Source organism: Achroia grisella, unplaced genomic scaffold, assembly GCF_030625045.1.
Source record: "Achroia grisella isolate CSIRO2021 unplaced genomic scaffold, CSIRO_AGI_Agris_v1 utg402, whole genome shotgun sequence".
In the NCBI taxonomy this organism is placed as follows: Eukaryota; Metazoa; Arthropoda; class Insecta; order Lepidoptera; family Pyralidae; genus Achroia; species Achroia grisella.
Window position 1 is genome coordinate 196,930 of NW_026712841.1, and position 24,724 is coordinate 221,653.

At 32.1% G+C, this 24,724-nt stretch overlaps 1 protein-coding gene across 6 annotated transcripts in view; it reads left to right on the top strand.

The window, feature by feature from the left end:
* LOC131844466 (uncharacterized) overlaps positions 1–24,724 on the top strand; it is a 71,163-nt gene that overhangs the window by 36,155 nt on the left and 10,284 nt on the right. For all 6 annotated transcript variants that reach the window (XM_059193371.1, XM_059193366.1, XM_059193365.1 and 3 more), the window contains exons 3-6: positions 9,556–9,668; positions 15,898–16,015; positions 18,388–18,470; positions 23,750–23,871. In XM_059193371.1, the coding sequence (XP_059049354.1) occupies positions 9,556–9,668; positions 15,898–16,015; positions 18,388–18,470; positions 23,750–23,871 (436 nt within the window). The remainder of the gene's footprint in view (positions 1–9,555; positions 9,669–15,897; positions 16,016–18,387; positions 18,471–23,749; positions 23,872–24,724) is intronic.

Below are 24,724 nucleotides of genomic sequence, written 5' to 3' on the forward strand. Positions count from 1 at the left end.
ACCGTTAGCACAGGCGGCTGCACCATTCCATTATGAAACAAAAAAATGCAATCGTAATTGACAGTTATACATGGACAGTAAACATAAAACGCCTGATAATATGACGATGCCTTTTATATTAATTCACTGATATCTATTAACATGTGTAATTGTATCTTTATTATTAGTACACAACGGCAATGAACTTTCGAAACTGTATATTTTAAATATATTTATGCAAATTAATTGATTTTTTTACAATTAGCAAGCTGTGCTCGTGACTTGGATGCCTTAACTTAGATTAAAACTTATCCATTTAATTTATAGTACTATTTAATATATCCCTAAAAATTGTTATTATACCTCTATGTATAAAAATTACTTTCAAACAACAGTATAAGAAAATTAGACTATACAGTACTATACACGACAAACGTTTTTTGTACGTAACAAAACAGTCTTCTATACCCTTTTACTATAATAAAATAAATATATGGCTGTTGGTGCACTGCTGTTCATGTGTTACTATCTCATCAATATAAGTCATAGATGGGAATCTAACTGAATTTAGATAATAACTTATATCTGTCATTATATCCAGAAACACCAATAACACCTTCTATTCCCCTGTATTTATTATAAATATTTATAATAAAAAAAAATTGATAAACTTATAAATTTATCTGCTTTATTATTCTGTAATTAGGCCGAATGTAATTTTTTCAAATATCCGGAACAATATTTTCTTTACTTTTACATAAATAATGTGTGTCACAGTTAAAGATTTTATATATAATTTAAAAGAAAGTATTATGCTAATATTATAAATATTATCCTATTTACAACATTAGCAACTTTAGCAACACTGCAATGATGACTTGTCGCGTCAACACTTGGGTCAACAACTTCGCATGACGTAATTTCCAAAAGCTTGCTTACAATTTATTAGTCACGACAGGAATACCTGTTGTGTGCTGATTCTTTGAACTCACGTATGTGACGTCATTATTTCCCATGTAATTCTAAAAATGGAAGTGCTTAAAAAATTGTGTGGGACACTTTACTTTTGACTATAACAACATATGTGAGAGTATTGTATTTAAATCTTGAAATAATAATATTTATAAAGTTAGTAGTAAAGCCAGTGATCATTCGCTTAACCACATTATATGTATACAGCCATTAATACGATCCATCAATGACGCTGTATATATATATTTAGTTAGTACGTAGTCGAATTCCTTAGTGATATGATCCTTATTAATGTGGATATCTTTGTGTTTTACTTTAGTGCTACGGTTTACTCCGGCAATATGAAATTTTATAGAAACGTTGTATTTGTGGTATAGTTTATCCATTATCTTTAGGATGAGTATTATTAATACCTCTGTACTTTGCCGAAAACGGATTAATTGATATTTGAGCGACAATATAAATAAATTCTTCTACAAATAGTAGTCTTGTCGCCTATATCAAACAGCGTGGACGAGACGCCTATATAACTGTACCTTACCTTATTAAAAAAACTGTTAGAATATCAATACATAGGGAATATCAATACATCAACGCTCCTTTTGATCCCAACCTGAGTCGACTTAAGAGAGGGGAGAAATTAAACACATCACTTACCAGTTCACGAGAAAAAAATGGTCACAAATTGGTCAGTTGGTGGTATAAGTAGGTGCCTTTTCGTAGCACTCTGTACCCTGTAATGCCTATTAAAACAAAACCTACGGTTTAGTTACTACTAAAGTAAGGTATAAAGTCTATTATGGTGAGAAGCTCGTGCCCTGCAAATTAATAGGTTGTTATGGTATGGTATCGTATTATCCATTAGGATAAACACGATTTGACAAATATGACCTCGCTCGATACAACATTGTAAACAAAGTTATCCACGCGGAAACCATTCGGCCCGTATACAATCACGTAGGTACGTATAATTAGATCTATTGTATTATTTATATTTACGAATTAATAGTATAGCGTATAAAGTGATAATATTAAAGATTTATTTCATCCCTAAAAAAGGCTGAATTCGATATAACGCTGACCTGATATGTTAATTTGTCTGCAGTGATTCAGCAATATTGAAATTAAATATTGCATTCTTTTGAACTTTGATCATATTGGTTTACGTAACATACTCTACCATAGTTGCGAAATGAAATAAAAAAGGAAGGCTTAGCTTTACATGTTAAGCTTAGCTCCTAAGTCTAAAATCAAGATCTACTGAAATGGCCCGGTTTGAGACATTACAATATTTTTTGCATTATCATATTATCTAACATAGAGATTATATGTACAAAACAAATATCTGCAAAAATAAATTATACATTATGATAACAATTTATTAAAGTGGATTTGACATAAAAATTTGCGTTTAATTTTTCTAATAAGTAAGCCCCGTGAACCGTTAATTACATTGTTCCGACGACTATAGTTGTTCATTAATTCGAATATATTAGGCAAAACTGAATGTATTGAATGAAAAGTTAACAATTTTAGAATTAAAGTCGAGAGTATTTTTTTTATTTATGTGAAATATAATTATTTATACATAATTAATTTAAATGGTCGAATTATTGATCTTACAACGTGAAAACCCGCGATCTAAGACTATATTACTCGAATTAAAGTATTGCGTGCAACCACTCTAAGGGCTATTATAGTATTCGTCGAATGGTTATGTTGGACTCGAATGGAGTAAATGCACTCTCGTTGTATTTTATAAGCGTGCCTCGTATGAACAGTATAGATATATATAAATATCTCGCTCTTCCACCATGATGTCATGGTATATTTTTGTAGCCTCTATAAGTAGGAGTCGCATGCGTGTTCGTAGTTTTACTATTGATATCGAATTTACGGGTTCAATGTTGTCAGTACTTATCTATATTTGTTTGTCAGATAGATACTGGTAATAAAGTTCAGTATTTAAAAAGCATATCATATTTTATACATTTTTATAAGAAAAGTTTTTAAGTAGTTGCCTACCGCGAATCGCATAATGGCCCTTATTTTCGTCCAATTAAATGCGTAAATTGGATTACCTCGCCAATTCGCTCTACCACCTGTCATCCTGGATCATCTTGGTATATATTTGGATGTAGGGCTTCATTTTGAATGAAACATTTATACGTGTAGATAATTCCATATTTCACTTATTCATCTATGTTAATTATTAATTTTACCCTATCTTTTAACGATATGAATGATGAATTTTTGATAGATTTTTTTTTGTCTACATAATCATAAATTACATTTAAGTACTTATGTTATCTATACAGTACTACTCTGTCTAGTATAATGACGTAACTGACAATGAATTCTAAATATATTGAATTATTCAAAGTCCGTTATGGTATCGTATCTGAATTGACTTTTATACCCAAAATTTTTTAAATTGCTTTTATTTGTAGATGTCTGTATGTATTTATTTTCGGTGGTAGGTTTAGCTAAAACAGTTTGCCGATAGATTCGTTATAATTGTGCTTGCTACAATATGACATATAATAAAATGTTGGTTAAACTAACAAATAAGTAACATTCGGGTTAGTCTATTTAATTATGTGGATTGATAGGTATCTACAAAATACAAACAACATACGAAATTATAATTGAGTTGATCCATTAATAATCGCAATGAGTAAAAAATCCATTACATACAAGTAGTAGTATGTGATATCTATTACCTACTAACTAATGTTCGACGCTCGCACGATAACGTCATAAGGGCATGATAAAACGTATCCTGTCAAGTAGATGACTAGTCGATCACCCGATTTCCGTTGTCTCTCACAACGAAGTATAATTGTTGTGACCTGTTTTACTTGAATCATTGCCAGAATGAGCTCATCACTCATTATCGTGACGTTTCACGCAATACGTACCTGTTTATGTTTTTATTTTTCTATCTTGATAATCATGTTGTTTTCTCGGAATTACTACAAGACATTTATCATCATAGTTCTAGATGTATTTGTCACCATAGTTCTACTTGTAAGTTTATGAATGACATGGATGTATATAATATTTTTGATAATGTAAGCTTGTAACAGAAATATCTTCTCTTTAGATAAAACATGAAAAATTTACTGGGATAACTAAATTGATCTTAATTGGTACAAAAAGTATCTTACTTTTCCATCTCGGATATGAAAGAGTTTAAATACTCAGCTAGGATTCTTTTACGAACCCACCTTCATGACGTATGGATGACGTAGTAAGAAACAAAGAAACTCATTTTTACATTAATAATGTTACAATAGAAGGATTACAAGCATTACTTTTATATTTAATACGTAGGTAATAGGGTAAGGGTAATATTGTAATAAGCGACGGCTTTGGTGGTATAGCGGTTTACTTCAAATAGCACACCGCCTTCAAATGGTCGCGGGTTCTATATCTCGCACGGCACAAACAATTTTATGTATGATTTGTTTGTATCTGTCTGAGTGTTTTCTATGTATAATATGTACTATCATCATGATCATGATAATGTAGTATCCATAACACAAGCTTTTGCTAGTTTAACTTGGGACTAGTTGGCGCTATATGAATTGTCCTGAGATTATTATTATTTTAATAAATAAATGTAGGAATAAAACTGAATTTCAAATCTGGAACAGTTCTGAAATGTAAAAACAAAAAATGTAATGATAGGTAAGTGTATCCTTCTTAGTAAGTTACGATCCTTGATGAACAAATAAACTCTTTAGGATAGATGTATCCGGTGAAAATAAATATAACTTCATATCACTCATATATCCACATATATTCTCAGTAATTGTTATTACAGCATACGTAAAGCGCTTGCCTATGTAAGTTAAAGAAAAAGGAATAGTTATGAATATTTAAATAATAACAGCCAAGATACGTAATATAAACATAATGATAACAGTGTACGAAGCTAATAAACAATTTGATTTCCTATTATAACTACTTACGAAAGATCAAAGTACTTAGTACATACGTAGGTTCAATTAAAAAAAACGTTACTGTTTCTTATATGTACAAATAAATAATCAATATTTTTCTAACTGTATTTACATATAATATTACATAGATTATGTTTGTTTTTATTAATACTTTAATATTGTTAAGTATTATATATAGTAATAATTATGATATATCTCATCTTCCACTGCACTATACTAAAATCCCAAAGTCAATAGCATTTCGGTGACATTTATGTGAGTTTTCTATACACATAGTGTATAGAAAACTCACATAAATGTTGTGCATAAACGTTGATTATATACATAGGTACTATAATGGTGTTTGTATTGATATGGATTTCTATATGAATACAAGTGTTTGTGTTGGCGTCGAATCCGCAACTACTCGTAAGATACAACGATGTAGTGTGTACACCGTTAAATCACAAAGGTATTATATATTATCTACAGTAATTTATTCTATCCATGTTCATTTCTAACTTTATAATAATTTTAAATGCAGAGTGTAATTAATCATTCTTCTACTTATACAAGTACAGTAAAAAAATTTTTATGATTTCCGAAGAATTATGTTTTTGCTACTACGTTCTATAATTCTGTTATTTAAAACAATTTTATAATATCTTAATATTCAATATTTACTACTATTGAATGATTTTATATTAACAAACGTTTTTCCACGAAGTTCACTCTAACAGAACAAGGTTTTTGTTTCGCAAAGTATTTACTTTTATTTCGGTGATATCACTATTCAATCGCACTATTCGCCCGCCGGTGCCTCGTTTAGTTATCTTTGAGGTCAAGAGCTCTGGATCGAGAATTGCTAGTGTTTCTATTTACTTATGTCATCGTCATATTGCCACTCGATTACTAACTGTGACCGCTAACCGAATCATCGAACTCCCTCCCACAACTTTACTACTGAGTTCATAAACAACACTTATTTCCTGTTACACGCATTACACAGGAATGAATATAAAAACGAGAATTGTTCTTATTATAATGTGCTATTGTTGTGTTTTAAAATTTGCGACCTACGGCAAAGTCTCTAGACACATATGTGATTGTAACGAGGGTTCCATATTAATAGGGAATTTATATAGGTAAGTCATAATTTCTGACTTTATCTCAAATAATAATTTGTGTAAAAATTGCTTGATATATGTCTGATCAAATACTCAAAACATAATTAGTTAATGATTTATTCATGAATAATTTACATAAATAGGCATAAATAAGGCACTTATGATTTTACACCTACAACAAACTGTTTTTTTATTGTATTGTTTCTTTGTCAAAATCTACATATGGGAGTGTCAATAAAAAAAAAGTGTGTTTATACGAATTATACTGTAAAACCATTGTGCTCATTTCAATATTTACTTAGCTGACGGTTATTAATTAGGTTTTGATCATGGACTTAGACTATCTTAACTATGAAACTATATTTAATATAATTAAATTGCTCTCTACGCACATAATGATATTACTTCTATGAGCAGGCGTCACATCCCTTTGGTTGATTGACATAGTAATGTTACATTCCATTGTTGTATATAATTTTATGATCATAGTATTTTTTGCAGAAAGTTCTCTAAGTTTTTGCTATTATTATAGTATTGTTTATAACGTACTATTATTGTATTGAGTCTGTGAAACTGTTACATTGTAGGTTACTACTTTTGTAGATATTTTGATACAAAATTATCGTCCAAAACCCTGACAATTACGAACATTACAAAAAAGGATCCAGGTACATATTAAGTAAAGTTATTCTAAAATATTATTTTAAATATTCTGATGGTAGACTTTGCAAAAAGTAGTCTGCGTATATTTCACCTCAGTCTCACCTATTTCAGCCGCCGAGCTACATGCTTCGAAGAGTGTGTTTCGTTTGAGTAGTGAGATGAGGCAGTGAAATTATAGGATATTAGCATGACATCTTTATCCTCCGGGATGACATCGCTTGAGTGGTATCACAGGCGTCACAGGAAAACATGCGCTGTTCATAGGCAACAGTTACCGTTTACCATCAGGTAGAGTATTAGTTTCTTTGTTATTTGAATTAAATAAAAAAGTTTAAATTTGTGGTACTGTTCTCAATAATAATCTTTCTCGAATTCTTCGCGTAATCGTTTTATATTATGAGGTAATTGATTTTTATTTATATAGATTACGACACACTTTCTATAGAAATGTAGGTGCGGATATTAATATAGTGACTCGTTGCTTTCGTACAAGAGATAAGAAGAACGGTAGTAGTGGTATAGTTTCACGTGGGAACTTACGACGTGGGCAGGTAGGATACGTAATCCGACACTATGTCTGTACTCATGTGTATTTAGTCTGGCGAGCGCCGGAAATACACGAGTGTGCAAATTCCATTGCTAGCAAAATAAATCGTGTAGCCATCATTATGCTGATTATAGATTATTTCACCCTTTATGAAGGTCAAGTCACTTACAGAACTTACGCGTTGCTTGCTTGAGAAAATTAGTACATAAGTTTATGATTGACGTTACCTTATATTTATGGTTTCATTGATGAAAGAACAAGGTAAAACTGTCTAAAAGATCACTCGTTTATAGGTCTAGGTAGGTTTATTTTTCAGTGGCGTGTATTTCAGGAAATAATACTTAGTAAATATATACTTAAATAGATAAGTCTGTTCTCTGATTCCAGTAATAATATATACATAAATATTATAGATAAGTCTCATTCCAGTAATAGAATAAAGTTACAGGTTCTTCTGTAATTTACACGAACACAAGTAATATCACGAAATTAAAAACATCGTTATAGATTTCTAAACAAAAAAAAATATTTTTTATGTACAGTGTACCTAAGTCAAATGAAAATATCTTTGTTCATTTAAGTTTAGTATAGTCAAATATGACATGAAATGTAGTTGAACGTAGAAAATTTGACACGAAACTCTGCTCTTTTTCGAATGAAATTGGAGATACATAATTATAATAATATATTATACTTACACTGTTTTGTCCAACATGTGGAATTAAACTCTTATTAGAAAGAGAAACTTAAGTTCTCCTAAATAATGATGTAGTCGTATATTTATCTTTTGAACAACATATTTCAGTAATATCACATTACTGAAATATGTGGCAACCCGCTTTCTCATAGCGTTGCGTTATAATAAACTGATAAGCAAGCACGAATGAGGAGTAACTAGCTCAGACATTATTGTACCCATATCTGTGACCACATTTTAGAGGGTATTGTTACCTAAAGTAAAACAGTGTTTTTTTTCCTATAGTATGTTGAAATAATTAGTAAAAAAATAATCATAAAAATTAAGAGAAATTTATTTTGAAATTAATATATTTTTTATATTGCGATGTACATAAGACCGGTTGGCATGAGAAAACGATTGGTGAGGCGAAAAGACGAGTTAACTTTTATGCACTGTATAGTAAGAGTGTTCTTTCATCCAACCCATAAGTGACGTATTGGTTAAAATTAATACTTAGGTACCGTGCTCAACGTAGAATCCAAGTGGTAATAATTGATGACGTAAGTGATATTAACGTGATGTCATTCTTTTTACTGATTTATAAATGTGAAAGTAGGTCTGTGTGACGAATGGACAAACGGTTATAGAAATATCCAGATGTTTGTTACATTTCCACGGCCACGTACACCATAAAACCGTATGACTCGTGTACCCCTGTACCTATGTATGATGAAATTTAACTAAGATTTAATTAATATGTTATCTCAACTTACTTCTGTAGGCAATTTATAAAGATGTATTTAATTTGAAAGATATATAGTTGTAAAATACTAACGATATCACGACTTTATCTACTTTTTATTAGGATATTTTTTATTTATGTATTTTAATATATTGTTTATTCATAGTTTTACCTTACTTTAGAAATGATTGATTTTATTTTAATTAATTTAGGGAGAAGTTGAACATAAAAATAACGTAGTACCGGATTAAGGCGGTATTAAGCTCTCTTTTAACAGGTTGCTATTATACATTTAGGTATAGAATAAATAAATGTCAGATTGTTTGGGTATATTCTAGTATAACTTGCTAGAGTTATACTGGAATATACCCGAACAATAACAAGTGCGTTACGCTGTGAGCTACGTATACGCATCCGATTAGTTGGTACCTATTTTGTTTGTACCTATCTACCTGTATCAAAACAATATTTAAAGGATTGCATTATCATTCTATTTCAGTTACTAAACATATTTAGTCAGCGAGTGATCGCCTTTCTCAGGCAGTGTTTACATTAACAGCTATTATTTTGTATTTATCTCGGTTTATTTACTTGATGATAGTATATAAACGAGCAATAAAGTTATGATTTATTGTTATTATAATAATGAAACGAAAGGCAGTAAGCGGACGTCTACTTATTGCGCCTTAAAACGGTAAGGTTTTTCAAAACAGAACATTTCAAAATTGATTTGTACGTTTTAATTTTGTCCCTGTATTTGGTTAGGTAGTAAATTACGAAAGTTTAAAATCTTTATATGATACTTTTTTTGTTTTACCACTACGTTGCTAAATAAATAAATACTTGTTGTCCTTTTGTATGTATAAAAAAACCTCACATTATGCTTAAATTGTTTGCAGGGAATTGGCGAATGCCTGGGGTTGCCACGTGGGCCCCCCCGATCAGCCGGCGTCCGCAGACCGCGTTCAAAACCTCTTCAATGTCATCGAACTATATCCTACTAAGACACAAGGTAAAGTGAAACTTTATACATATCTACCTATATTATAAAACAACAGGGTTACCACACGGGAATGACTTGGAAAAACATGTTTTATAACTTAGGTTAAGGAGAGTTATTCAGATTAATTTAGGCATAAGTAGGTACGTAAGTTAATTATTTTGATAGAATGTAAACATAAGAAAGGCCATGCTTCGTACCCAAGTAATAAGAATTATTTGTTTCTTCAGGATCGACAATGCACACCCGACACCAGGGGTGTGTCTTGCTGCCATCCATCTATCCATATGCCTGGCCTTATTAACCGATAAATACTCAAATCTGAATGGTAAGAGCTTAGGCGGGCTATATCGTATATACTATCGGACCCAAAATTATTTTCAAAATATTCAGGGTTTATTAAAAGTAATTTAGGATAACGAGTATAAATGGAACAAGAAGTTTCATGTTGTTAATACCTACTGGTTAAGCATAAGGAGTGAAGATTTATATATCAAATAATTCGATTTAATCTAGCAAGCACAATACGCTTAAACCTAAAGGGCTGAAAGTTATTACTACTTAATACTGGTAGAGCTAAAATCTGCGCAGTAGTGTCGCTGTCGTCCGTCACTGCATTTATGATATTAGGTATAGAAGAAAAATCTATACATTCCAGTTAATTCTATTCTTTAATATATAGATACGCCCAGTGTTGTCATCATAAGTGAATTTAAATAAAGAATTTAGATGTGCCTGTTCCCCTGAAGTTATCTACTGTGTTGAGTAAGTCTCTCCTGTTATTAATTAATTAATTTTGTAATAGAGAGTAGTCATTTCACTGTTGTAATATAGGTATCTATAGGTCCTTTAGTGTGTAACAGCGAATAACAGAATATTTGAAGTACATACCAATACCCATACAATTTATCGAACCATGATGTAAGCTTGCGATAACGAACGTTATTGTGAATGTTATTCTGACTGACTAAACCAAACATACGTCTTTACCTACTGTTTTATATTGTGCCTAATATTAGCACAATATTAATAATACGTAATATTTTATGTACCATATTATTTATGACATGGTTACACCGGGTTTATTTATAACATATAACAATATGTAATAATTATTAGTAAATTATGATATAAGGCAATTTAACCGATTTGTCAAGAGGAATCTATGCTTTATCTGTATAAAAAAATAGATTTTAACATTTATCTTACATAATACTTCATTTAAAGGAATTTTATCTAAACAAAGTGTACAAAGGCCAGTAATTTCGGTTGTTTTCCATTCCTTGTATTTTAAACGGAAATTTAAAATGCAATAAATATAATTTATATAACCCAACAAATTCATATTTCTTACATTAAAATCACCAATTTTGATGCAAAATTTCAAGTCCAAGATAACTGACTACCATCTTTGTTTTCACTTCGTTGTCCCAATCAAAAACTTCATATACATTTACATATATGGATCAATATAATTCTGTAGGCATTGTATTTCATACAGAGGTCTTATTTACTGAACATACATTGTGAATAATATCTGCAGTATAAAATACATATAACAACATGTGTTGCAATAAACACTTGAATCGATACTTACGTGTCACTAAAAGTATCCACTTTCCATGAGATTTTTTTTACAAACTGTTACCCCATGTACTGGATGAAAATGGGGGCGAGTGCAAGGATTCTCGCGGAAGGATTTGGTGGGATGAAATTACTGCCTATTTTATATGGTAGTCTGAGGGCATCGTGATTTCGATCCCCTTTGGTATAGGAGAGGAGATCGAATCGAGAATGATACTTGTTTAATTATTGAGATATATAAAATAAAAAAAATAGTGCGAGAAATACATTTTAGTAAGTTATTTTTATAAGTTTTTTATCATCTGGATAAATTCATACGAGATCCAAATCGCCGCAGGAGACAAGTAAGTGGATGAGAGGGTTGGTTTGAATTCTTAATCACTACATACCATATGGGCGTTATATCTCAAGGCGCCATGCTAGAGTTAAGAGGTTGAGTTTGCAATCTTTCCATGATTCCGTTGGGGTTCTTGAGTCCAGCGGAAAAGTTCGAAATCAAAGGATGGTATATAAAAGGCGGTTTGGTGAGAACTATTATTAAAATAAATCAAAAGTGTTATATAGCTTGTTTAGTTTTTAAAGTAGTATAATGAAAGATTATGTAGATAGTTAAACGGCATAAAAGTTTATAACTTTATCTTCATGACATTACTCAATAAACTATCCTTTCGCTTTGGTAGTACGTACAGGTGGTATATCAGTTAGGTTCAAATAGATTCTTAACGTAATAATTTTAGTAATACTGCATTTATTAAATATGTCCGAGCATGTTATAATGACCTGTAGTAAAAATATAATAAATTAATAAATATTTGACGTTTTTAATGCTTTACAATATGTAAAAGTCTTATCACCCTGACGCTCATATCTGTCATAATAATTGGAATATTGAAATTATCATTGTATAACAAGGTTAAACGCAGTTGTAAGAATGAAGTCATCACATCACCCTTCATGCTAGTTACTCGTAGTTAGTGGATCCGTTCGATACAGTTTAAAGAGTGCTGTTGATTCAACGTTGGATATCACAATGACGTCATATTCATCATTAGATAGTACCAATATCAATACGCCATTAAAAATTACAAGCATTAGTTCCGCAAGTCGCGAACTGATTACACCGACTGGGCACAATCATTGCATACCACTTTACACATACGTAACCATTCTTCGCATTCTATTATTTTATCTGTCAGTATAAAAATCGAGGACATACCTCTATAACATTTTATTTATGATTGATTCAAGGTACTGATTACCTTATCTTTGTATCTATTAAGTGACTTGAGTAAAGGGTTTTTTTCTAGTATCTACTTACATTAATGATTAGATGACTAATTTGACAGCAGTATACGTAAAAATGCGCAGTGCTTTTGTAAATACTTAGAAACCTGTAAACGTTAAGTTTGATGATATGAATTAGATAAAATGAATACTGTTCTATTAATTTTATCTAATTGATATCATCAAAACCAAATACCAGTGCCAATTATTTATACATATCTTTTGTAAATCTTAGTTTCCGAAAATTACTTCGCGGCTTCGCCAGCGCGTAATGATTTTTGTAATTTTGTATATAAAAAAATCTCAAAATATTTTATCTAGAAGTGTATTAATATTAACTTTTGGTACTGTATTATTTACTACTATAAATCCTATTATATTTTTTTTACTATTACACAATGTTATATTTTTTCATGAAAACCAAACTATTTGCGTGTTTATTATATTACACAATTTTTTATCGATAAACATAATATATCAAAAATAAAAAAATAAACCACGTATGATAATAGGTAACAATTACCTCTGGTGGTTGTATACCATAAATTCTATGACTGCCTCGGTGATCTAGGTGCTTAACACAACGCCTTACCTCCGTTATTCGTGAGTTCGTTTCCTCGCACGATGCAAACATTTGTATTCATGATTATGATTGTTTGTATCGGTTTGGGTGTGGCTGGTATTTATTTAACAATATAAATGCATCCAAGTATTTATATCTGTTGTGTTTTCCGCGTATATTGTTGATGTATTTACAAAAAAAATGTGTTTAAGTATTTCTATCCATAGTATTTAGTACGCCTACCTAACACAAGCTCTGCTTATCTTGGCGCTGTTTATATAGTCCTGGATTTTTATATTATATTTTACAACACAATGAAAGGTGTATCACAAAATTCACCCCGGAATGAGAAATAAATATTTAGTTTTATTGTAAAAATGAGTAGCAATATGAAACTATACCTGCCTAATGTTTTATTACCGGTAGAGATTTGTTTGTGGCTCGACTGAATAGTTAGCTTCGCTGTTTATAATTGTCGTATTTATTTTTAATGATAAGTACCTACTAATATATACGTTGTCTAATTTCCCCTTAAAAGTTTCATCCACTCGATGTCTTACCTAATAGCATCTTAGGAGTTCTAAGCCGGAGTATGCGCAGAAATGTAAATTAAGTGTGAGATGTCAGCGACGTTATTCAATAAAGTATGTCAATAGGTGAGGTTTACGACTTTCCACTAGGTGGCCCGTTTAAGCTTAAATAGAATATTTTTACTCTATTAACCCTCTATTGTTAGCTATATTATTTTAGCGTGAGACAATATAATAGTAGATTTCCACATCTTAATATAGATTTCCTTCAAGCGCGTGCGGCGATCGTATCACAAAAGTGCTATTTTATTGGACGATTGCTTGTTGTCAGTGTAAAACAATTTACGGGCACATGCAACGGTTCACGCCCCTTTGGCTTATTTATCGCCCATAAATCGCGCGGTTGCACTCCGCTCACCGATCATTTAGTTAACAACCAGTAAGATTCATTAAACGTCCTTTATGACATTGTTCAGAACATTTGAGGACGTGTCAACATCAAATGTATGCCTATAACACACATATTACTAATACGTTTTCAAATTAAAGCTCGGTAAATAATTGTGTGTAAGTACATAGTGACAGTTATTGGAAAACAATTATGCCATAATCATTAGCTAGCGATTTCTAATTTTCTTTTAAGGCTAGTAATTGTTTAATAAAATAAAAAGAAACGTTGGTAACATCCCGTTACATAATAATCTCTGAATAGCGGAACGGTATTATTTCATTGTTCATGTTTTTATACCAGACATAAAGACGCCAGTAATGTTGTTAGACTTGAAATATGAAGTCATTTCAATTGTAGCTCAAACCTTAGTTATTATTTCTCTTATGCGTCATATTTATATCATAATGATTATACTACTTATGTATTTAAGAAATCATACGACGCGAACAAGTCTGAATTACGGGAAAATACATATTTATCTATTTGTATATTTACAACTGTTACCAATTTGCATGAAAATTTGTCGTTAAAGTAGTTAATCTATTAAAAACATAGATATTGAATAAAGAGGTAGCACTCCAGGTATTAATATAATCATATTTTGATCTATGTTTGTAGTCTGGTTTTTCCACACTGTCCTAGGGGGTGACGAAAGGGGTTCGTGTTAAATTTTTAATAGTGTTGAATATTTTTACAGCATTAGATATCATATTGTCTCTCCGCGTGTTTTTGCCGTTAGATATCCGCAATGATTGTTATTGCACCAGGTGGTGCGTGTAGACTAATGATCTCACCTATTGCTCATTGTGAAACGATGACCAATAACCGGTTAGTTCATGATCACGTTATTACTACGGACATGTTCATAAACGTGAGCCCTTTGATTGTATTTGTCAATATCCTTTTTGGTCTATTTTAGTCTAAAAAAACCATACTTCACCGTAATACTACGGTAAAAAATATATGCATCTAAGTAGTCTCTGGATTGCTTATTTTTTAAACTAGTCTGAGATTACCTTCGCGTTATCATCTTGCTGTACAATTCCGCGTACTTGTGTGAACTGGTAGATTAATGCGAATTGCTCGCAGCCACAACGGTTTCTAAATTGACTCTGTTATCCATTTAACCGCAGTCGTAAAAAATAATCTATATAGTCAGCAATTAGTTGCGAGAAATAAACCTGACACCTGGTTAGGTATTAGTCATTTGGATTAGTTAAAAAATAATGAAAATATACTATTCAATACTAAGTTAATGTCTAAAATACCTGAATATGAATATGTATTGCCTGTAACATTACACTGTATACTATTTCTTAACATGTTTATTCCATATTGTTGTCTACATATATATCTGTTTCTTTAAACAATAATATTATGAATTGTGCTGCTATAATAAAGACAACAAATAGTGATGGAGAGATAAAACAGTTATCTTTTTAAACTGTGTATTAAAATATTCTGCCAAAATATTATATTCGTTTAGTAACAGACAATGAAGAAAACAAATTTGCAATCCAAAACTCACGAGTAGAATTTGTGAACCTAGTTACACACCCCCAAATTCGTTTAAGTACAAATTTAAAACTGGTATTATCAGAATACGATGTAAAATGAACTCGGTGTTTAAATGTGAAGTCGGCTAAATAAAAACATTCCCGTGGAATGAGTATTTATTTTCATGAATACGATTGCTGGATATTAGATTGATATGCTAGTTATAAATGCTTTAAATTCAATATTTAATTAAAAAATATGTTGTTCGTGGTCAGTATTAAATATTTTATCATCGGACAATTGATTATGAAAATTTTATCTGTATTGTTTTAGTGTTCGAAATGTTGGTATGTGCAAGACAGTGTGCAAGGCGGAAATCCCTGACGCTGACATTTGGGGAGTTCTGTATCTTCGCTGCAGAGCTACGCCGGTGTTCCAAACAGGCTAGACAGTGAGTATAACATACATAATCAATACTACTTTAATCGTTACCACAAGATTAATTACCAAATGCAAATACTCATAACATAACTAAAAAGATCAAACATACAATACCTGCTTATAATATTTGAAAATCTTCCTCAATTACCTTGAGATCACATTATCATATCCTGACTTATTGATAATGTGACCATTTCGGGAATAGGTATACACATACAAAAAATAATTGTAAATCGAACTTCAGTTAACAATGATATCGATGATAAGAAAAAAAATATTAATGTCGTAAAAAATCAGTTAGTGTATTGCTACAATATGCCCGGTCATTTGAAATTAAATGTACGTACGATCTCGGTGGTTTAGCAGTTTTATACACCGCCTGTTTCCGATGGTCGCGAGTTCGATTCCTCCTTCAAGTGCGAGTGAATGAGTTTGCGACGATCTGTGTATTTATATACATACATATATTCCGTATATATTAAAAGATTGTGTATTTAAGTATTTCTATCGTTTGGCTAATACCGTAAACACAAGCTCTGCATTGCTTGGAACTAGATGGCGCTGTGTATATTGTTCTAGATTATTATTATCATTATTTATACCAGTGCACTGCTCTTTTAAGGGATATAGCATAATGGGTTCATACTACAGGACATATAAACACATACTTAGATATTGCCTTCATTAGCTCACAGTAGTGGAACGACCTTGAATTGTACAGTCCGTCGAGTAGGACGATTATCCTATTAACAATTATGCTGATTAATTCAACTAATTGTAGGACACTTCACAATATTTAATTTTGCCTAACGGGGAAGTCTACTTGACAAGCACGACTCCAAACTCAATTAATGCGAAGTACGCATCAATAATACCATTGATATATTTATCTGATATGAGGATTTTGTTTAGATTATATTAGAATAATAGGTATTTAGTTTTTAATCTATCGTTGACAATTTAAATTATTTAGGACGTATTATGTCATGAATTACATATTTACACATTAATCACGGTTCGAGACGTCCAAAGAACAAATTATTCTTTATCATCGTGTACCCATTGATTACCTCTACTTAACATTTTAGACATTAATCTTATGCTTACCTTTAATTATTATGCGACAGTTTGTGAATGGATGATGTTTATGTTAGTTGTTACCGAAAATTGAGAGTTGAGTTAAAATTTACCCAGAATAAAATTCGTAACGTATTCGTAGTGGTTTGTGTGGATACCTCTGTAAATAGGCAGACCTATTTAATCTGCCAAGCAGCTTTCTTTGTAAAATCTGTTTCGGTTAAAGTGTGAAGTAAGACAGTAGAGTACAGTTACAGGAGTGACAACAGTAGTGTTACGTTACTGTACCACAATTGTTCATACTCATATTGAAATGTAATAGAATGCTCGCTTCAGTATCCTAAGACAACATCCAAGCTTGTATCTCACATTTCCCAAGTTCACATCTAGACATTTGCGACATTCCGGTTTGTGGGATCGATGCGATTTTATGCACTTTAAATCAAGAAGTATTATTATTTTATAATGATTTGCTTCTCCGTAGAACTATAGAACACTAGGCAGTTATCCATACCTCATAAACCTTCATAAAGCCGATCTAAATACATATATAATATCTTACGAAAAACTCACATAATACTTTCTATTTGAAAATTTCTCGAGTTTATTGGTACAATATAGACATGACGTGTTTTAGGGACTTCCTTTTATAAAATGTCTGATTCATGTTCTTTGAAAACTAATAACATGGTTAATATATTACTCCGTGTAGGTATAAGAATAAAAACAAGTCGTTAGTAGTTAAATTCTTACAGTATACAAATACCCTTGTAGAACCTATATCTCGAGTTAAAATGGCTCAGTTTAATTTTATTGATGATGTTAAAATGAGCAGTCCGTTTATCCGATCTTGAACCGAGGCGAGGGCTCCCGCAGTCGCCGCCGTTGACGCGTGCATTGACCCTTGAATGCCATACAATGAAATATTTGTCATGCACTGAATCACGATAATGTATCTGAGATTTCATGAAAACTGAAATATCCAACTAAATGAATTTACAATATCATTATCCTTACATTTTTTGTTAATATGTTACTAGGAACAGCAAACGGTCTGTTATACACAAGATGAAAGATGAAGATGAAATGAACATGAGAAATCATTAGTACAATTGTTCCGTCACTTTTATGGACATGTTGATACAGACTAAAATTAGGCTTTGTACTTATTGTCACTGCAAGATGAAATTTAAGTAAATAGATATATAAATTAAATAGATTACCTATCTAGAAAATATCATTAACCTGCATAAGATGCAATTTTATATTATCGTGTTTTGTTTTAATTTCAGTTTTCATTCGCAGGAATTCAACAAAACCAGAGTCACCAGTGTTGACCGTGGATAAAGAACTCCGCGATAAAGACAACTTTTGTAAACACTTCAACGGTAAGAAACGCATTTGTAAAAATCAGCATGCTTTTAAACTTATGTTTTCTCTTTTGTATATAAAGGTGAAGTTTCTTTGATTTCGTACTGCGGAAGGCCGATCGGAGACTGCGTTCCGTGATCAAACAAATCATGACTAAACTTTCCGCACGGTACCAATCCAGAAATACACAGCGGTAGTCCCTGTGGCTACGAGGTGGTTGATATACAATTTGTTTATGTATTTATTGTAGTATTAGTTCAGTGTCGCTGTGTGACTCCCACACCTTGTCTGCGACTATTGGACGTAGTGCTTTGTGCCCCACCTTCATTTCTGAGTTTTAGATACGATTCAATTTAAAAATTTAGAATAATTCTTCGATTCTTATTGTACATATAATTTATTTATAACCAGCTTTTACCGGCGACTTCGTCTGCTATTTTAGGATACGACAGAGCCTATCCGTCCTCATGATGCAATCTATCTTCACGCCAATTTTAATAAAGATCCATAAGCCGTTTAGACTTAAAAATAAAGAAACATATGAATGCTTAATATTAAACATTTATAATATTAATATGGATGGATTTGGTGCACGGGAGTTACTTTGATTACTAGTGGAATTACCAATAAGACACTTCCTTTAAGATTTATGATTTTTTATTATTGATTGAAACAACTTTTTTTAGTATTGTTTTGGCAAGAGTCATATATATCTTTACTCATGATCACGTTGTATGTCACGATTCACAATCACGACACTACGGACATACTCACACAATACGGTGGCGTATGATCATAACTAATTATACGAACGTTTAATAATTGTTCTACTACTACCTACTTACAGCACAGCGTCTATACATACACCGGTCATATTATATACAAAGTTGTTGATCGTTTGAATTTTGCACTCGCTCTAATGCCTTGGATTTGCGTCAATCTCGCGGCGCATCCGAGCAATCTGACTAACGTGTAATAATAGGTGTAGAAGTATGCATACACAGGTATCATGCTATTATATAGGTATAATATAGTTTAGACAGTATACTGTAGTATAAAAAAAACGAGTACCTACTTCTGATGGCAACAAAAAATTGATAAAGTGTATGTTGGACGGGCTCGCCCGATGTACCGAATATATTTTAATTAGGTTTATTTTCTTTATATAACACCTCAACATTAGGTATGCCGAATGCACGTAACGGGAAGTGGCGAGGATAAAAAGTAATATTAGCTTAGGTATTTTAACCATAATTTCAAAACTACGCGAAAACAAAAACATAACAACTCTGTAAAGATTATTTATTATTATTAATATTGTTCCGACAGTATTTATGTTTATTCCAATTTTATAGTAGACTCTAAAATGTGACGTAACGTGATAAACAACAAATGTACCTCAACTGAATTAATTACATGTCTTTTTCTAAAAGTTTGATTCATAGTTGTTGGTGTCAAGTACATTAACAGATATACGTATCTCTCAGGACACCCTGTAGGTTACAAACGGCCTTATTAAACTGGAGTTTTTTTTACTGCGTAATTATAAATATTTTGCTTTATATTCAAAGACTAAAGAAGAAAGAACTGCTAAAGAAGTCCGGGAGAAAATCTGATCATTAATTGTTAATATAAAATATAATCCTCACGAAAACATAGTGCGCCGAAGTCATGAGGTTTAGTTAGCATTCTACCGTGAAATAAGCTTTACACTTTGACTTTTATAAATAGGAACGAGAAGTCTGCTTTGGGCACTACTTACATTATACCTACTAGTTTAGTAGAATAATATACACAGTTCCGTTTTTAATTCCGCAAAATCGTATAAGGCAGATGTAAACATACTAAACGTGTCCTTTCAGCTTCTTCCGCACAAACTATAAACGGAGTACGGAAGTGTCTGGTGCGATGCGTCGCGCCACGCGGTTGTACTATTTCGGCCGTCGAGCGTCGTACAAACAAACAAAATTATTGTATAGCGGTGTTGCCAGATAACTATCTGATATTCTTACCAAATTTCTTTCAATATCCCTCATAATTCAGTTTTAGTAGAAAAACCTCTCCATAATCAGAACGCTTATAAAACCCTTTTTAGGTCGCTTGATATACAACAGCACTAGCTTATTTTTATTACTTCAATGAGTTTGTGAAACTGATGACCTTTGTTTCTAGGCCGCCTGTTTCACAATTATTGTTCATTTTAGCCTGAAGGACTTTGATCTTGTTTTGTTTTAGTCCAAAATGAACATATTAATTAGCCCCCGGAGTTCCTAACCTTTATTTTTCATCCAACAAATCTCCCAACACGTGTAGTCACTCTACATTTTCCCCCATAGCTCAAAATTAAATCGCTCAAATTGTGGCGAATAATCCCCAATCGGGCATCACTGTTAAAGAGACCATGCTACATATATGTACATAACACAAAGAACGATTAAGTATTGTCACAACCCACATTTGATTTCCTTATCTCCCGGAAGATTCACGAGTGTTATTAATCAAACAATAATGATGAATATGAATTTGCTGGTTCTTAATTAGCGATTTGAATAATGAATGCACAACTGGCATGTGTTCAAAATTTGATAGTTAAGATTTTACGACATTCGTATTCTATATTTGGATATTAATTATAATATTTCAAGATATTGATTTAAAGTATTAATGACGTAGTAGTGCTCTCATTAGTAACATATAAGAGATAATTTAAAATGTGTATTTTCAATGTTGTATTTTTACAATGGCCAAGTTCAGCTGGATGTTGGTTTATTTGTTAAAAGATGCTACTGGTTGTCTAGAGATTGTGACCATGCACCTGACCATGTGGCAAGATATAAAAAGGGTTCAATTGTTATACAACTACTATATATTATAGAGTACGTATAAAGAATGCAGACAAGAAAGTTCACCGAAGCTATTAGTAAGGCTATGGAAGCAACAATACTAATATATTTATGCCTTCCTACTTCTATCTTCCTGCTCAAGTACATCACATAAAGCTACGTACTAACCATAACCTACATTACAATAAATTGCACATTTTTTATGAGCAAATAACGTCTAAACACATCGTGTTGTTAATTTAGGTCATTGATCTAATACTGAATTTGTGAATGTAGGTTAATGACACACCTGTTTCATTAAAATAAAGTTATCGGTAGGTATAATGAATAATAAAAAGAAATAACCCTGGACGGCTCACACATCGCACACATTCAGAGATTACCAAACTAAATAGAGCTTGAACTGTGGGACTACTTAAGTACTTTTTTAAACCAGCGACCATTGGAAATTAAAGCAGTATATTAAAGCGCTGGATCACCAAGGTCATCAATATTTAAAAACAAAAGGCAGAAACGTCATTAATGGTAATGACATCGCTCCTTGCCTCAAACGGATCTAATGATTAATAACACAGGTGTGTTCGCCATAGAATGAATACCATAGGGTTATTTAGATTGCTATAGAAATAACGGAATGTATTAAAATGCGGAATCGACTAGTATTTGGGTGTAGTGTTGAGTGCTGCGGGCGCCAGTTGGCCGTCGACCGTCGAACGTCCGCTCGTGGACAGCGTGCAGAGCCGCGATCGCTGGCTGCACGCACGTTAACACCTCGATATCACATATCGCCAACCATGCCGCCGACCACAATGCTAGTGCCCTGTGCGTCTCAAAACTTCGTAAATATTTTATCTTCAATCCACAAAGTGCATTATTTAATAAAACTTCGCATGATCCCGCTAATGTTTAAGTGTAACTGTCTAAAATAAATGCAACATAAATTTTTCTACGCCCACTGTGTTTCTAACGTATGTTAAATAATAAAATTGTGCCTCTCATACGAATCTAGACTTTAGCAAATAAAAACACTGTTGTAAAGTTGACGTAAAAGTTGTATCTACTCAGGGACATTTTGTTTGGTTTGCACTACGCGCCTGGGTGGAGGAAGCGTTTTGTCAGTGCGTTTGTTGACCAATCACTCTGTTTACGTTTTCGTTTTGGCATTGAATGATAATCCCGAATTGGATTCTTGTGTTGGTTGGCCACGATCACCACATGAATGAGTGACAATTATTTTCTCGCTTCAATTTTCCGCGCGTTTATATCTAATATTTAGATACTGTATATGAAAATAAAACAGCTTTTTAGTCTAACATACTAAGTGATTTATATCATTTTTTAATCGTTAAGAAATAATACGTTAATGTTTATGTTGTCTACGACCAAGTATGGCAATAATGAATCCACAAGTAGGTGTCCAAGTAGTTCGAAGTACTGCATCCCACGCAATCGATAGTCATCAATCATTTACATATGAGTACCGCTGGTTGAACGAACGGAACCGCCTACATGTAGGTTACCGTAATGCTTTCTAATCCAAGGTACGCCATTAGTCATTACTATTAGTAGCACTTACCTACTGTTTTCATGTCAACCTTGTCGATGGCCATATCATATATATGCTATACTGGAATGAATAACTTCCTCTCATTATAGCTATTTCTAACACTTCATCCATTTTCATCAAGTTAAGAGCCGAGTTCAGATCATCACAGTGGACTAGTTCAATTACTTTCCAAGCAGTGGCAGTTTAAACTCACGCGCAGTTGCGTGTTTAACCGCAGTACAATTGTTGACAATTAAATGTACTTCTTTTGCGTGCCTCGATTGCCTCTTGAATAGGGTCAACTATTTGTCATGTACCTCGATTCGACTCGAGATTCGATGTACAAATTATGTAGATTGAAGCTCTAGTTGTAAATTATCCAGAAGCGATATATATTTGTTAAACGTTGATTCTACGATTTATCGCAATCTTTTTTAATTCTGTCTCATTAATCGCAATTTATATTCTATTATTTTTCACGTTATTTCACTATGATCAGATATGGTTTATTGGATCTAAATCAACTAAAATATACAATTTTTCTTTTAGAGCTTTATAATACTGAAACAATGTTTTTTTTATTCAATCATATTTAAATTTATTTTTATTTATTGAATTTGTATTATTTGAATCTGCATATTATTACGACTTTGTTGAACCGAGCTATTAAATGTCTGCAACAATAACGAAATTAAAAGCCAACAATATATAATTTTATTACATGTAAATGTAGGTTTTCGTAAAACCATTAAAATGATTAATGTGTTAACATATCCAAATGTTATAACTATAACGATAAATAATAGATTATCTTCATTATCATAAGTCAGAATTCTATGTATGTAATTAATTATATTATGTAAATTGTTTTAATTGAGAACATTGACTGACTTGTGATCTTGCGCAGGCAGCGAGGCGTCACCTCCGCCATGCGAGGTCTTCCTGGGCGGGTCCTGCAATCCTACTACTTGGAGATCAGACATAGCTATTCCAATGCTGAAAACCATGGGCATCACATATTTCAATCCGGTGAGTGATACATAATACAGCTACTATAGATAGTTTAATTACGTTTACTGTACCCGCGATACAATTTCTTCTTAAAAGGACAAGGACTTTGACTTTACGAATGAATCATGCCGACTTCCTTCCTTATTGTATTACATAGGTTTTCTTAGGAAACTCACATTAAATCATTATACTTAGGTAGTTAATTATTTTCGGTTAAGAAAATAATTAACATTAGTAATGTTGAGAATTCCAAATACCATCCTTACATTCCGGACCATCTGAATCAGAGTCTTCAGTCGTTTCTTTTCCCAGAATGTTTCTACTTGAATACCATGACTTACGATTACGACCCACGACTACACTGTCGAACCAAACCGGCTTCCAGCATATGTATATTCGAAGTTTTTAACCCATAAAATATTATAATAACATTGAAATAATTGAAGACTGTATGCCTGAATACAAATTACTACTGAATACTACTTACAGTTTTAATAATATACTCGTAATAGAATTAGTGAAAGTGATTTATCAGACTTTGAATAGTAAATATTCAAGGTTTATATATTCGAAATTAAAATGTTTATGTTAAGGAAACGTAAAGAAATACATAATAATAAATTCTTTAGTGCAGCCATTTTATCAAAGCGTTTATAATAGATTACCTGCTTTTTTGCAATTGCACTAGAGACGCGTGCTAGTAATTCCATCATTTATTGCTTCCACGTGCAGCGTAGGACGAGTGTTTACCTGTCAATCATTAGTACATCATAACGGCGCATTGTTACTCGTAGTAACATGCAAGGCATTCAAACAATGACATCTACGACTCGTCGTGTAACAAGCGAGCTCGTCATCCGCTAATTAAATC